The sequence below is a fragment of the Abramis brama genome, assembly GCF_963993115.1.
Source record: "Abramis brama genome assembly, chromosome: 3".
Lineage (NCBI taxonomy): Eukaryota > Metazoa > Chordata > Actinopteri > Cypriniformes > Leuciscidae > Abramis > Abramis brama.
Window position 1 is genome coordinate 24,496,472 of NC_139965.1, and position 15,812 is coordinate 24,512,283.

A 15,812-nucleotide genomic window follows, 5' to 3' on the forward strand; every position below is an offset into this window, starting at 1 on the left:
TCACTCAGTAACTTACAATGACAATAAAACAGAAATGACAATGTGCTATGTAGTCCATACAATCATTGAGAATGAAAAAGTAAACACATTTGACTCGCTATCAAAAATAAATAATGGATAAACAAGTCTTTTCTTGATGCAATTATTTTATGGATTACAGATTAATTGTTAAGAGCCATTAATACATGTTTAGCAGGATGTTAATTTGGACAGCCTATATGTTGCATTATCTCTCCACACACGCATTAAACCACTCCACACATGGTGTATGTGTAGTATTGGGATAATGAGAGTGGTTTAGGGATTCAAAGGAAGTATGTTTGCTGAAGGTGGAGAAGTATTCCTCAATCAGCAGTTTCTGCCAATGACTGACTGTACTCTCAGTCAGAGTCACAGTGATAACAGTGGGCTGGGTTTTATAGTGAGAGCAGACAGTACACTGATGTCTACACACACATCTCACACTAGCAGACTACAATCTATTCTGCTGATTTTCTCCTTTGTGCCTTTCTTAACTAAAAGCAAAAGCTAATAAACATAAATTAGGATGACTGTTACAGTAGCTCAGAATAGATGTAGGCTACAGTAAAAGTTCATCTTGCTTAGGGTTCATGCGTTTCCTTAGCAATCATTGTTCTAGACTTGCATCCATGGCAACATATGCAACAAGCACTGAGTAATGACTTACCATAATGAGTTTACTGAATCCATAATCATAAAAACGGATCAGTCTATCTGCGCAGTGATAGCAAATACCATCATCATCCCAATCTTTGCATTTTAATCTGAGTTTGAATTGAACTATCGATCTATTGTTACAACACTTTAGATCAGAAGCATACATAATACTGTAAAATTCAGTGTCTTCCAATACTATCAATATAGCTAAAAAAGAATTGTATGCTATATGTATGCTAATTGTCAATCTTTCGATAGTGGTCCTGAAAGACAGACTGATCTAATCAGTGAGCCTTTAGCTCCCTTTAATGGAAAACACAGGCAATCACAAAGCAGAATTTCAGAGTATTGTTATGTGGTTATCAAACTTACTATTTAGGTTTTTTGAAGTTAAATGCAAATATTCAGAGTAAAAAATGAAATATTAATTCCATAATTAATGCCCCAGATTCATGCATCCTCTAGAAGTGGTTCGCAACTTCCAAGGTTCCTCATGTATGTTCATGCTCATTTTGCTGCTTCTTGATCCTGTTGCTCTTTAGTTAATTCATTTTCCTTTCTTTATATTCCTTTTCGGACATCGTTGACAAATGAGAAATCACACCCACTCAATTAACCTTTCCACCCTCCCTCCAAACTTATGAAAACGGTAAGGGGACAAATTAAAACAAGAAATATGTCCTTTTTTTATTATTAGTATGTAAAATTTTTGAAAAAGTTATATTATGTATTATAACGTTAATATAACTTATTTTAATTTTAAGTCATCAAATTTGCTGAAGCTGCCTAGAATGAACAAACATGGAAAAGAGAGCAAGAGAAAAAGGACAACTTTGATTTTCATCACAAGCTGTGGGATTTTTTTTTATTGTCCTCAGCACGTTCAACACACTATTTGTCAATGTGTGACATGCGTCTTTAATAAAAGTAATTTAGGGGGTTAAACCTCTAAATACAAAAATCACAACATTAGATGAAAACTGTATTTCAAAGAAAACAATACTTTTGCATTTTTTGTACAGGTGTATATACAAAACAAAGGCAAAATACCTCAAAACGAACAAATAGGAAGAAACAGACTTTTTCTACAGATGTACTGGAGAACTAGTTAAAGAGTGCTTGTGGATTAAGTCAAAAGACCATTGGTTAATCTGTTAAAAATTAAGAATGGAAATATGTACAGAGGAAAAACCCCAGACTTCTAAACAATGAAGTTTTTCTTCAGTACAAACCGTGATCCACTCAAATGACAGCATTACTCACAAATTAGCATATTATGGTGTGTATATCATAGAAAACATTTGGTCATTTGTCAGTGAAAATATGACAACCTTAAAAGGGACTGTGTTACTGTGATACTCTTGTTTTAACATATACATAGAAAGAATAAGTACTCATGCCCCAAAACCAAAGCAAGAGAAAAATACAATACTGCCTTAGTGATGGACATTTAAAGGATAATTGGCAAATTAAAGAAAGAACATTCCAGGCCTCTGGACTAGCACACAGAGAATACCACATGTTACACATCATAATAATAAACAGCTAGAATTCATACCAAACCTTGATAAGGTCAGAAATCAAAAAGCATTTAATCGATGTAAGAAATTAATTTGCTAACCATTTAAGTGCCATAATACTTCTTTAACAGCCAACCAAAAAGTTAGATATAACCAGCACAAACAGTGGGATTGAGGACTGCTAAAAAGATATTCACAGAGAATACATAGGCCAAATCAAAATAGGAAAGGGGATAAAGACACTGGGACATGGGAGAGGCCAAACCAAGCGAATTTCAAAGCAAACAAAAACACATGACAAAGTTCTGCATTTAAAAGCATTTGCATGCAATTTTCATATTCAAAACATGATTATGCCGTTATTATTGCTTTCTGCTCAGTATTGTTTTGGATAATTCTTCATTTACACACCAGACCCTGATGCTCGAAGAGGACGATTTCACTGTGCTTTTTACACATTATTAATTTTTTTTCAAACGACTGTACTATACCGCCGTCTCCTTGCAGTTTCTGACTCTCCTCCTCAACTATAAAACAATAGTTTCCCTGAGCAGTCCCAAAATACCCTTTAATGAGGTCAGATATCGGATGGATTGTCTTTCACGGAACAGATACAAACAAGAACACTACAGATAAAGCAGTGCCAGCCCTTACAAAAAACATTAAACAGAGATGTTAGATCGGAACATCTTTACTAAGGTTATTGCTTGTCCTTGTATGTAGGCTGCGTGCTAAATGCATTCAATTTGGTTCAAATGTGTGTTGGTGAAGGGGCACAAAAGTTGACACATAGTTACTGTGGGGAAAAACAAAAACAAGCCTGTGTACACAGCTGCAAATTAAAGAATGAAACGAAAAAGTGACTATTTTTACTCTCCTCTTCCCTGATGAGCATTACTAGGTGCAAAAAAAATAAAAAAATATCTCAACATATCTCAGAAAGGGTCAGTTAGGAACAACGTCAAACACCTCCATCCCCACGACATTTAATACAAACTGCTAGATCCCCTGGAATGTCAACACATGCCCCTCATCTGTCAATCATCTCTCTACTCAGCTCACTTTGACGGAAATCTAATTACGGAATCAATATGGCACAACAGGGCGTCACACCACTGTCTAGACAACGCGAGCTGGCTTTAAAAGACAGATTTGACAAAACACAGACTAGTATTTCAGATCTCACAGATCAAAAATAACTGCATGTTCCTTCAGGTTTTTTTCACAAAATGAATTGAAATTGTTTATTGCTGGGAAAAACACAAAGTGCTACCTTTCGTTAAGTTCTATACATCATACATTGCATGATTTAACTAACCATATAACAAGTATATATGCACGTATTTGAGCTCACTGCCTCAGAATATACCATTTGATCATGAAAGTGATTCAGGTCTCATAGTTTGAGTCCCATGTCATGCCTTGTCCACTGTCTTCTCCTGCGGCTGGGGCAGTGGTTTTGCCGAATGATGTCCCTGCTGAATGTTTGTATAGTGGAAGAGGTCAGTAAAGGGCAGTGCTGTGATGCTAGCACCAACATGGGCTGTTCATTGTGCCATCGGAGAAGAAAGACAGGGATTTCAGCTCCAGACGTTCATTTCCTGTTCCCTGTCTACCCCAGCCAGACACCTCATTACTCTCCATGGCCAGTAGAGGGCGCTGCTGGGGCAGTTAAATGCAGTGGGCGTGTCCACTGCAATTCCCATACAGTCGGAACAGGAGGCTGAAAGATAAAGCTGTGGGATTGAGGAACGCTCTGATTCACATTACAAAATATCGGCCGGTTTTCCCCCCCTTGCATCTATATTTTCCTCTTCTTGTCAGCCTTCCGGTGCACGGCCAATGGGGCAAGTTAAAAGTGTAGCTGGACTCTGAGAAGTGCTGTGAGAATGCAGTGTACATGAACTGAGGCTGAAGTGAGATTAGAGTTCTTGTCAGCATGTTAGTATTATCTCTCTCTCCGTGTCTTTTTTTTCTCTGAATCTGTGCAGTATTAGGATAAGTGTCTATCAGGCCTCCTGAGGCAGAACCTGCTCAAATTCGGAGCCAAACAGCTCCTTATAGAGTGGAGGGAAGCGTGTTTGGACCGTTTCTGGGTAAAGAGCTCTGAATGCGCTCAGTTTCTCCATGTGGCGACGGCATAACATCCGAACGGTGGACACTTTACAGACAAGCTAAAGGAAGGGGATCAAAAATAGAGAAATTTGACTTGGGTAGACAACTTAGGCAGTCAAATACTTTACAAATGAATACCAATAAATATGTGCACAACATACGCACATTCACACACACACACACACGTTCAGAAGTTTGGGATCTGCAAGATTTTTTAATGTTTTTGAAAGAAGTCTCTCATGTTCACCAAAGCTGAATCATTAGGCACGTCAATTTTCTGATCATATTTTTTTCCCTGGTACATTTTACCAATTCCAAATTACATTAATCTTAATAACTACTATTCATTTTGTATTTGATCATTTATAAGTGATATCATTTTTCATGAAGGCTGGAAATGAAAAACACCTTATATTCAGGTGTGCATAATTATTAGACACGTTTTCTTTTACAAATAAAATAAGCCAAAAAAAGAGATTTAATGTATTAAATGCCCATGAGAAGGATGCAATACTAGAAATTGCAGTTAAGGCATGACCATTGGACAGTGAAATGCTCATTGGGTCAGACAAAAACAGGTGGAGAAGAAAAGACACATGTTAACTGCAAAAGAATTAAGAATTAAGTGTGAAAGCATCAGGAACCCTTTAGTCTCCAGCGCCACCAAGTTTTGGGAGTTATTTTTTAGTCCATCTCTGCAAAACGGACTTCAGGGTAGGAGATGGACTAAAAATTGACACCCAAAACTTACTGCCAGATTCTGGAAGATGAATTCTTCAAACAGTGGTACAAGAGGATATAGTGCTGGTCCTTCAAGAGTCACTCTCAATCAGTCTGTCTATAAAGCCTATAAAAAAACAGTGTTCATGTATTTTACTACACTTCAGCTTGTGATTCTTATTAAGTGGGGGTCATTTTTTAGGATTCTTTACCTAACCTAAGTCTCTGAGATCCTGAAACCTTGCACTTCTGGAGACTCCAGGTAGGTTGAAGTTCTGGAAAATGGTGGCGCTGGAGACTAAAGGGTTCCTGATGGTTTACACTTAATTCTTCACCTTAATTCTTCATTCTTTTGCAGTTTACATGTGTCTTTTCTTCTCCACCTGTTTTTGTCTGACCCTGCTGACCCAATGAGCATTTCACTGTCCAATGCATTAACTGCAATTTCTAGTATTGCATTAGTATTGCATCCTTCTCATGGGCATTTAATAATTTTTGACTTTTCAGTCTGTGTTAAATCTCTTTTTTTGGCTTATTTTATCTGTAAAAGAAAACGTGCCTAATAATTATGCACACCTGAATATAAGGCGTTTTTCATTTGCAGCCTTCATGAACAATTAATACAAAATTAATAGTAGTTAAGATTAAGATTAATGCGGTTTGGAATTGGTAATATGTGCCTGAAAAAAAAAAAAATCAGAAAATCAACGTGCCTAATAATTCTGCACGCACTGTATATGTATACTGTACATATAAATATAATAATAATAATAATATATATACACACATACTATATAAACAAAAACTTATGTTAGATCGCAATTAATCGATTTGACAGCGCTAATATAAATACAGGAGATATTATATATATATATATATATATATATATATATATATATATATATATGTATACATACACTTTACATTCAGTTTGATGATTATAGTGACAAACAGTGATCTGATGAGTAAAACTAACTACTATAATATGAACGTAACCGCATTCATGTGCATATGTACCTTTGTGAGAATTCCCTCATCCCTCTGGTTCTTCTGTAGGAGGTTCTGCAAGGCGATCTTGATCTTCTGCTGGAGTTTCTCCACTCTGGTCTTCTCCTGCAGCCAGGAGCGATCTACACACACAAAAAGAGTTCAGCCTCTGTACAGATTCAGCAGGGTTGGGAAAAATTCTGATGAGTTGAAATTAGAACTGAATTGGTCACACCCCAGAGAAAGTTCAATTGGAATGACAGGAAGCGGAATTAACTCAATCAAAGAAATTATGTAATGTGTTCTGGGAAATTAAGTGTTCTTCCACAAAAGTTAATTTATTAAATATGATTAAATATACACTACCTTTCAAAAGATTTTTTCAATGTTTTTGAAAGAAGTCTCTTTTGCTCACGAAGGCTGCATTTACTTGATCAAAAACAGTAAAACCAGTAATATTGTAAAATACTATTACAATTTTTAAAGAACTCTTTTCTTTTGTAATAAATGTTAAAATGTAATTTATTCCTGCGATCACAAAGCTGAATTTTCAGCATCATTACTCCAGTCTTCAGTGTCAAATGATCCTTCAAAAATCATTTTAATATACTGATTTGGTGTCAAAAAATGTCTTACTATTATCAATGTTGAAAACAGCTTAATATTTTTGTGGGAACTGATTAATAATTAGTTTCAGGATTCTTTGATAAATAAGAAGTTCAAAAGAACAATTTTTGTTATTGTTACAAAACCTACCATAACATTCAAATCATAATTCTGAATGAAGTTTGCAACTTAAATAGGCTTTATGCCAAATGTCACATGAATAAAAAGGAAAACAAATCTCATTTCATCCGCTTCTCGGAGAGTGTTAAGCGTAGTACGAACTGAAAGCGATAGCTATGGACTTTTAAGGTAATCAGCTAAACTAAATGGTTCTTTTTATTGTTGCCATTTGATTTAAATATCTAAATGTTAGTGAGAAGAAAAATAAAAAAACGTTTAAATATTAATCCACATATGCGATGGACATCGGTTATGCTCATCTTTGCTCGCTCCTTTGAAGGTATCTTAAGTAATATGGCTCTATATAATAAACAAAGCACACACCAAAGGCCTGAACTGGAAGTGATGCAACCCGTTTTACAGAAATTAAAATTTTCTATTTTATTATTGAAGGTGCACAACCCTGATATTCAGAGAACGCAGAATTAAAGCCTCTGCATAACTGATGCAATCCCAACTCCCATTAATAAATCTCTCTGACATTGCCTTTACTTTTCTTCCCTCACCTGCAGACATCAGCACGTATGATGAAAACAGGCCAATCTCATCCTCACTTAGCTGTAGAGAGTTCAGGCTCTTGGCAAACTCGAACACAGAGCTGATAAGATCATCACAGCCTAGAAAAGCATAAAAACAGTGGTTAAAGCTTTGCATTTCATTTTGCAATTTCCTTTTCCTTTAAAAAAAAAGAAATCTAGTTCCTAATGCGCACCCAGAGCTTTGAAGACCTCCGGCCCGGCATATTTGCTGTCAAAATAGACAGTGTTGTTCTGGGAGTTATATGCCCGACACATCCTCACAAACACAACTTCTAAAGAACCTGAGAAGCAGAAAAACACATTTTTCAGTGGTTCTGCCACAGTTTGTCACTTCATTGATGTACTGTTGCTGGTTATGTGAACTAGGATATGTTTAGAGGTTTATCTGAGGCGTACCTGCTTTGAGCAGCACGATCTGATCATTCTGACAGAGCTCCATGAATCCATCAATGCGCTTGGCAAACTCAACCACATACTGCACAGCTTCGGTGACTTTAACCGCACACAGCTGCCACATGTCCTCCTGAGACTAGATGGTGCAGAGAGAGGGTCTGTTAGTACACACACCTGATTATTCCCCATAAAGTGCACTCATCCATCTGTCTGTCCATCCATTCATACATACGTGTGGGGAAAACAAGAAATAAACTAATTAGCACAAATGTGGCCTTTTTTAAACTTTTCTAATCAACACGCACTACTCATAATCCATAGCATATGACGCATGCAGTCGCTCCTATAGTCGACCAAACGTTAGCCGATGAGAAGAGGCTTAGTCGACCAAATTCCACAGGAATTGGCGAAGTCACGTCAGTTCGTGACAGACAGATCGTTAACACAAATGGTCCATGTGGTAATTATGTCAGGCAGGAAATCCAAACATTCGCCTATCATTCATCAACCTCAAACATGGCTTATCATTTAAGAACATTTAAGTAGTAGCCATATGTTAGCCACTTTACACGGCCGCTCGCTCTAACGTTCTAGATAAATGTGTAATATTATTAGGCGCATATCTAGCTAAATTAGTACCACACTTAAATTAAAAATTAGTTACATTTATATCATAAATGTGCGACTAGTCGACTAATGGCTTAAATGAATGGCTACAAGTCGACTAGAAAAATCTTTGGAAGCCCTATAAAATCCAGTGGTGGTCATTTAATACATTTGAGAAATTAAACCGATTCGTCTCGGCTGACCACTTGTGATAAGATCACCCGAGATGTTAATACCAGGTGTGCACAGAGCCTAAAAGACATAACCAAACACCTTCTTTTGGTACGCGTCCAGGTCGGTCTGTAAGACTGTCTGCCAGTTGCTGGGCTGCAGTTCCTCTCGAAGATACTGGCACGTCTCCAGGTGAGACTTGCAGATGTTCTCTGACAGATGTTCTGTGTTAGAAACACACAAATAGAGTCAAACAGCTGGAGCTGACACACATTCCTGGGTTTGTGAAATGCACATCAGACATCTTGAAGCTGAATATTATTGCCACATTACATTTTCTAAAACAAATTCATTAAGACTAATTTCAGCAAAAAGGGAAAAAAGTGCTCTGGTACTCTTTGACTGGTCTGTGTTAATGAGGCACTTCTTACTAATGACATGTTAAATGGGCCATGGAGGTGAGTTCACATATCCCTGCTGTTTCAAACCCCACAGCTGTCAATCATGCCCGTAATGGCAGTAATGGCCTTTATAATTATTTTAGGGAGGCATAATGTAATTGAATTTGATATTTCCTTTCTTTGCAATTACATGCCAAATGATGCCAACATAACTAATAGTTAATCTATGATAAAAATATTCTGTCTATGATATCATCTATGATGTATTGAATTCAAGCACCCAAAATAAGATTTTTTTTTTAATGTGTAATATATATTTTTGCAAGTGATTAGCATTTTTTAATTGTTACCTAGATCACTGTTAGGAGGTGAAGATTCTCCATTGCTATAGCAACAATACTGATCCAGGCCAGAGTCTGAGCTAAGGTCGCATACAGGTTCTAGTTTAATGCCATCCATGTCTAGACCTGACTGGTCTGGAGAGGGCTGAATGTCCAGATAAAATCCACCAATTGCTGGATCTGCCTTTCCCTCCTCTGGGGTCTGACCATTCACGTATCCACTGAGGTCATCGGGGAGCTCTGTGACGCCATTGGTGGACAGGGCGTAAGAGGGTGTGAGTGGCTCTGCCTCTCCTGGAGGTTGAGGTTCCCGCCCCTTCTCTGTCTCGTCACCCACTTTCTCCTCCTGCTGCTGTTGGCGGTGTTTCTGAACTTCTGCGAAAAGACTGTCCCTCTGCTTCTTAGACATGCGACCGAACTTCACAGCTGCGAGTGACCACACACACAAGCAAGATGAAAACAGTCGGTTAATCATTAACGACGTTATCATCATACTATATGCTTTAAAGCATCAGTAACGCTTTACAATAAGGTCCCTTTTGATTTTAATAATGTATTAGTAAATGTTGGGATTAACATCAACTAGGATTAATAAATGCTTTAAGGCCCCGATATACTCAAGGCAAAGTTCCATTCTTTGATTGAACAAAATAAACACACAACAAAATTGAGAAAACAGCAAGTATTTTAAAAAAGCATAAGAAAAACATCTGAACATAGCAACATGGATATGTTTGCATAAGCTCTGCAATTCGGTACTCTAGTAAAGTCACGTCACGTTTATTTATATATCACTTTATACAATAAATTGCTTAAAATCAAGCAGCTTTACTGTATTAAATATGAAAAACAGTGTCAATGTCTGGTTTCATCAAAAGGACAACTTAATTTTCTACTATAAAGCCAGTGCTTTAAAAGATGCAACTGAAATGAAAGCTGAATTACAAAATATTTGAATAAATGCAAATGCTTTAACATATGCCATTGCTTAATAACATCAAAGCTCATGGTAAGTTTCTCTATGGAGAAAATGAATGGGATTTTTACATTATAAACCCTACTGTCCCTACACTCTATATAACTGGGGAGAATTAGATATACCAGCAGCCACATGCACATCACTCAGACTACCGTGAGAGTTGAGAGCATACCATCTCTTGACATGCCCACTGCTAAGCATTTCTGCAGGCGACAGTGCTGGCAGCGGTTTCTGCTGGTACGGTCGATCAGACAGCTCTTCTGCCGAGGACATGAATATGACACAGTGCCCTGCTGACTCCTCCTGAAGAAACCCTGGGAGAAAGAGAGAGAGAGAGAGAGTGAACACAACAATAGGTCACCTCTAGCTTCAACTTTTGACGTTTGCAGCACGATTCAGATGAAACTCTTTGATCAGTCCAGTAACTAAATAATACATGCGTCTATACCGATTACTGTGGCCATAACATTCCAGTCGCATATTTCCATCCAAATAAGGGACTTCTAAAGGAATGTGTCATGAAATGCGCATTTTTATGCCTCTCTTTCCAGTGCAGTGGTGCGTTATGTGAGCTCCAAATGAACTCATGATGCATGAAGAATGCATGAAGTGTAAATGCCTCTAGAGCACTATGGTGTGCGCATGCACCTTCTGTGGTGGTTCGTGCCACACTCACATGAAAGTATAAACAAGGCTTTGGCATAGCATTCTGGTTTCACTTTAATCTTTTCGTGTGTGTGTGTGTAAATTGGAATTTTTTTGGCCATTTTAATTATAAAATGAATGAAGGTGAGGAATTGGGGAAATATATTCTAATATTTGTAACTGAAATATTAATAATAATCTACACAACCATCCAAAAGATTGAGGTTGAGGATTTTTGGGGATTTTTTTGTGTTTTGGAAATCAAAAAATTAAATCCGTATTTGTGCAGTGAGCAGCCTCACGTGTCAAAACAAACACCACGAGGTGTCAGTGATTTCGCCTCTACAGGGCGCTCTTATACTGTATAATGACAGCGGGCCCTTCCCAGCCGCTCCAGCAACGGACGCAACCCGGAAAAACAATAGGTATGGATTTTTGCAGATAACCAATTGTTCCAGCAATACACCAATATAGGATAAAAAAGATTATGATTTTAAAGAAAATGATCGACTGAGATGTTTCTTTTTCTGGTTGTTGTCTTACCTTGCATCCCTCACAGGTGATAACACCATAATGGATCCCTGATGATTTATCTCCACAGATTTTACAGGGAATACTCTCAATCTGAGCTAAAAAAAAAAAAAAAAGACAGAAAGACACTTTTAGGAAATTGAGAAAAAATAAAACAGTTGTCATTTTCTTTTTCTATGCTAAAATACTTTTCCCTGTGCCAGCTTAACATGCAGAGACAGCTATAATTAAGGAAATTTGTTAGCAAGCTTCCCATGAAATACTGTGAGGATTTTAATATTGCTCTGTTTGAGCGGCCCAACCATCCATAGCAACACTGGTTCAAACAATTGGCATGAGTTTGGGCTTTTTGTTCCATACAACTAAAAACAGGCAGTGCGTTTGGTAAACTTGTTTGGGAAAAATACTCCCCCCCCCCCCCCCCCAATAAATATATATATATATATATATAATATTTATATTTATACACACATTTTTTAAATGAATCCAGACAGCACCACATAAACCACTCCACTTATTCAAGCAGAAAAAATGGCTATGACTATTGAGATCACCCACGGGACTGACATCATCTGTACAATCTGCTCTCCTAACATCCAACATTCATTTGGTTAACAACAGTATGACAATGCCATCCTCCCTCAAGCCACGAGCTTGCTTCATGATAACGCTGTGGTGCATTTCAGTAAATATATAAAAAAGTCAAAATGCACTCCTAGTTGGAGATGGCGTCTGCGTGCTCTGGACTGTATGCCGTAGTCGTGCATGAGTCCCTCAGCGGTTCGGCTGCGGTTGGTTGTGGAAGAGAACGCAGAGATGGTGTGCAAGGCTGTTGAGAGGGATGCTGGGGGAATAGAGCAGGAGGAGAAATCCATTTAGAGAAGAGCAATGCAGTTGTTCCGGCAGCCCTGAGGCGCATACAGTAGAGGATGAAAAAGTAAAATGCATCTCATCACCAGAGTGCTCTCTTTTCTCTCTCTCTCTCGGTCTTAGACGCGTACGTTTTTTTTTTTCATCTGCGGACTCTATTTGCAAAGACATCAGAGTTTGAGAATGACTATTTTCTCATGATTACAGAAAGGGCTAATCCCCTTTGGTTCTGCATGCCGTATTCATTAAGGGCATCCTCACTCTCTCTCATTAGATATGTAAAACCAATCGGCAGTAATTAGTTACTCCAAAGCACAAGACGCTAATCTGGTCTGAATTATGGATTAATACATCAAAGGCACATTCTCCCAGAGCAGCCGCTAAAGTCTTGCAGCAGTAGGTACCGCTGTTCGGCTCTGATGCAAGGGCACGGCTTACAGAGCTGCTATTTCAGACTACAGAAAAGGAACGTTCATGAAGGCCATATACAGATGAGGATTGTGAACGCATGAACACTGCACAACAATAGAAGGGTGTGTGTGTGTGTGTGTGTGTGTGTGTGTGTGTGTGTGTGTGTAAAGAGATTTGATTGCTGTTCTTAGTAGCACCGATATATCAGCCAGGCCAAATAATTTTATGATATAGAAGTCTAAGTGTTTTTATTTTAGATATATATTAATACAAATTAAAATACTTTAAAATACACTTTTATATCATACAATTATTCGGCCTGGCTGATATATCGAGACACACACACACACACACTCTGGTTTGCTATCTTTGTGGGGACTCTCCATTGACGTAATGGTTTTTATCCTTTTCCAAACTGTATATTCTGTCCCCTTACACTAACCCTACCCATCACACAAAACTTTGTGTATTTTTACATTTTCAAAAAACATCATTCTGTATGATTTATAAGATTGTGAACCCATGTTTTCAATTTAGGTCCCCAAGAGTCTGTGTGCATTCAGGTTTAAGTCCCCACCGAGATAGAAAAACATGTACACACACTTATTATAATTTTGTTAAAAAAATTACATTTTCTAATATACAATTTTTTAAATATGTGTGCATGTGTACACATTATATATAAACACGCACACAAATATGGTATTTTATAAATTATAAAATAAATAATATTGCATTATGCATATATATACACATGTTGAAAGTATATATAAAAAATATAAAAAATGTTTTTTTTTTTTTTAAAGTCTGCGTTTGCGGATAATGGTACACGCTTGTAAAATATTGGTTGGTTTGTAGATGCTTGTCTGTAAAATGTTTCAGACAAGATAAAACATGTGGTGGTGGACTGGTATGGTTTTTTCAGTCTATTGATGTTGATGCATATATATACATTATATATAAAATGTAAATTATAAGATACCTAAATAACGTATTTATATTTTGAAAAATTATGATACAGAATACTCTCCCTCTCTCTCTCTCTCTCTATATATATATGGGTAGTTGACGTGACGTGGCTTTTTCACCGTCACAGAAGATAAAAAATTATTTATTTCACATTTTCATCATTTAGAATACTATAAATGGTTAAACATTTTCTTGTTTTACATGAATTTGTTTTTTAAATACCTGAGTTATTTTTTATTATTTTACAACTTTGAGCCAAATCTCAAAATCGTCCTACGGTGTGACGGTAGACAACATTATTTCATAAATATGAACTTTTATAAATAAAGAAAATAATGTTTAAACATCTTAATGAACACTCCTGGCATAATTGTGCAAGTGTCTATTTCACTAAGTGGCCATCACTTTTCCTATACATACATTTCTAAAAGTGTAGGAATTCAATAAAGTTTGTCACAGAAAAAAATGTCCTTTGGTGTTATGCAATAACCTGACATTAAGTTGGGCAATATCATGGACAACTAAATTTAGTTGAAAGACCCCATTCAAGGTCATGTGACTGAAGACCCCTATGAAGCCCATGAGAAGTGCACATGGCAAGTATTTCTCTCAGAATTGTTCAAATATTTAACTATGTTTTCAGACCACTGAAGTTGTTAAGTTTTTTTGTCCTTTAGTGTGACACTCCTAAATTTAATTTTTTTATTAAAATTTGTATTTTTGACAGCAGGACTATGTAATATTATGCAAATGTATCATGCCAATTGCTAATAACAGTTCAGCTAGTATTAGCATGGTTATTAACTGCCACAAAAGCTCAAATGTCCTTTGGTGTGACAGAAAAAGTCACAGGAAATGTCCTATGGTGTGACACTTTCGCCTGTCACACCATAGGACAAGACCTCCTTAAGAAGCTTTTAAAACGAATATATAAAGTTTCAACAAAAAAACAAATGTCCTCCTTTATTATTGTTACAATAAACACTATATATTCTGACTCTTTTTATGCAATGACTATCTTTGTCCTTTAGTGTGACGTTTTGTCCTATGGTGTGACAAACACAAAACAACAGAAAAATATACTTATTTTAAAATATCTTTTAAAAAAAGAGTCAAGTTTGGCATTAGGGGAGTTACAATAATATCTCCTCTTAAATAGGTACAATTTCAAACAGTTTTGTAAGGGTGGCGAAAAAGTTTTACTGACATTCGTAGGGAAAAGTTTATCAGGTTCATCTATCCATGGTGAAAATGATTCTAATTAGTACTTTCATGTAAAATAAATATCACTTTAAGAAAATAATGTTTTAATAATGTGAACAATTCTATCTCAAGTATTTTTTTTATGTTATTTAATATAATTTCTTAGTACTTTTTAAATGTCACACCATAGGACACATTTACAGTACTGTTGAGTGAAAACGTGAAAAAAATATGTGAAGTCATTGACAAATTGAGTGACCACTACTATTTTCTGAAACTGCAGTTTTCATACTCCATAAATATATGTATTTTTTCTTAAAAAGTTATGTTTTCCAAAAAAAGTACTTTTTCTTGGCCATTTGTCAACTACCCATATATATACACACACACATTATATATAAAATGTAAGTTATAAGATATCTATATAACGTATATACATATATATATATATATATATATATATATATATATATATATATATACATATATATATATATATATATATATATATAGAGAGAGAGAGAGAGAGAGAGAGAGAGAGAGAGAGAGAGAGAGAGAGAGAGAGAGAGAGAGAGTATTCTGTATCATAATTTTTCAAAATATAAATACGTTATTTAGATATCTTATAATTTACATTTTATATATAATGTATATATATGCATCAACATCAATAGACTGAAAAAACCATACCAGTCCACCACTACATGTTTTATCTTTGAAACATTTTACAGACAAGCATCTACAAACCAACCAATATTTTACAAGCGTGTACCATTATCCGCAAACACAGACTTTCAAACACACAAGACTCTCTTTTTCTGTTTGCAAGTGTCGCTTCCTCCTCATGAGATGTTGTGGTTTAACATGTTTGGTTTCTCTCCCGGTGTGAAAGTGCAGATGTGCTGTCTAAGTAGGAAACATAAAACACAACACCCAACCAATGTCAA

At 36.3% G+C, this 15,812-nt stretch overlaps 1 protein-coding gene across 2 annotated transcripts in view; it reads right to left on the reverse strand.

Moving 5' to 3' along the window:
* Window positions 1–1,510: 1,510 nt before the first annotated feature.
* The window catches only part of rorab (RAR-related orphan receptor A, paralog b), a 53,418-nt gene continuing 39,116 nt past the window's right edge, over window positions 1,511–15,812 (reverse strand). For both annotated transcript variants that reach the window (XM_084108003.1, XM_084108004.1), the window contains 9 exons: window positions 11,425–11,510; window positions 10,409–10,550; window positions 9,267–9,683; window positions 8,618–8,739; window positions 7,742–7,874; window positions 7,519–7,626; window positions 7,313–7,423; window positions 6,051–6,163; window positions 1,511–4,372 (listed from right to left, as the gene is read on the reverse strand). In XM_084108003.1, the coding sequence (XP_083964129.1) occupies window positions 4,208–4,372; window positions 6,051–6,163; window positions 7,313–7,423; window positions 7,519–7,626; window positions 7,742–7,874; window positions 8,618–8,739; window positions 9,267–9,683; window positions 10,409–10,550; window positions 11,425–11,510 (1,397 nt within the window). In that variant the 3' untranslated portion in view covers window positions 1,511–4,207. The remainder of the gene's footprint in view (window positions 4,373–6,050; window positions 6,164–7,312; window positions 7,424–7,518; window positions 7,627–7,741; window positions 7,875–8,617; window positions 8,740–9,266; window positions 9,684–10,408; window positions 10,551–11,424; window positions 11,511–15,812) is intronic.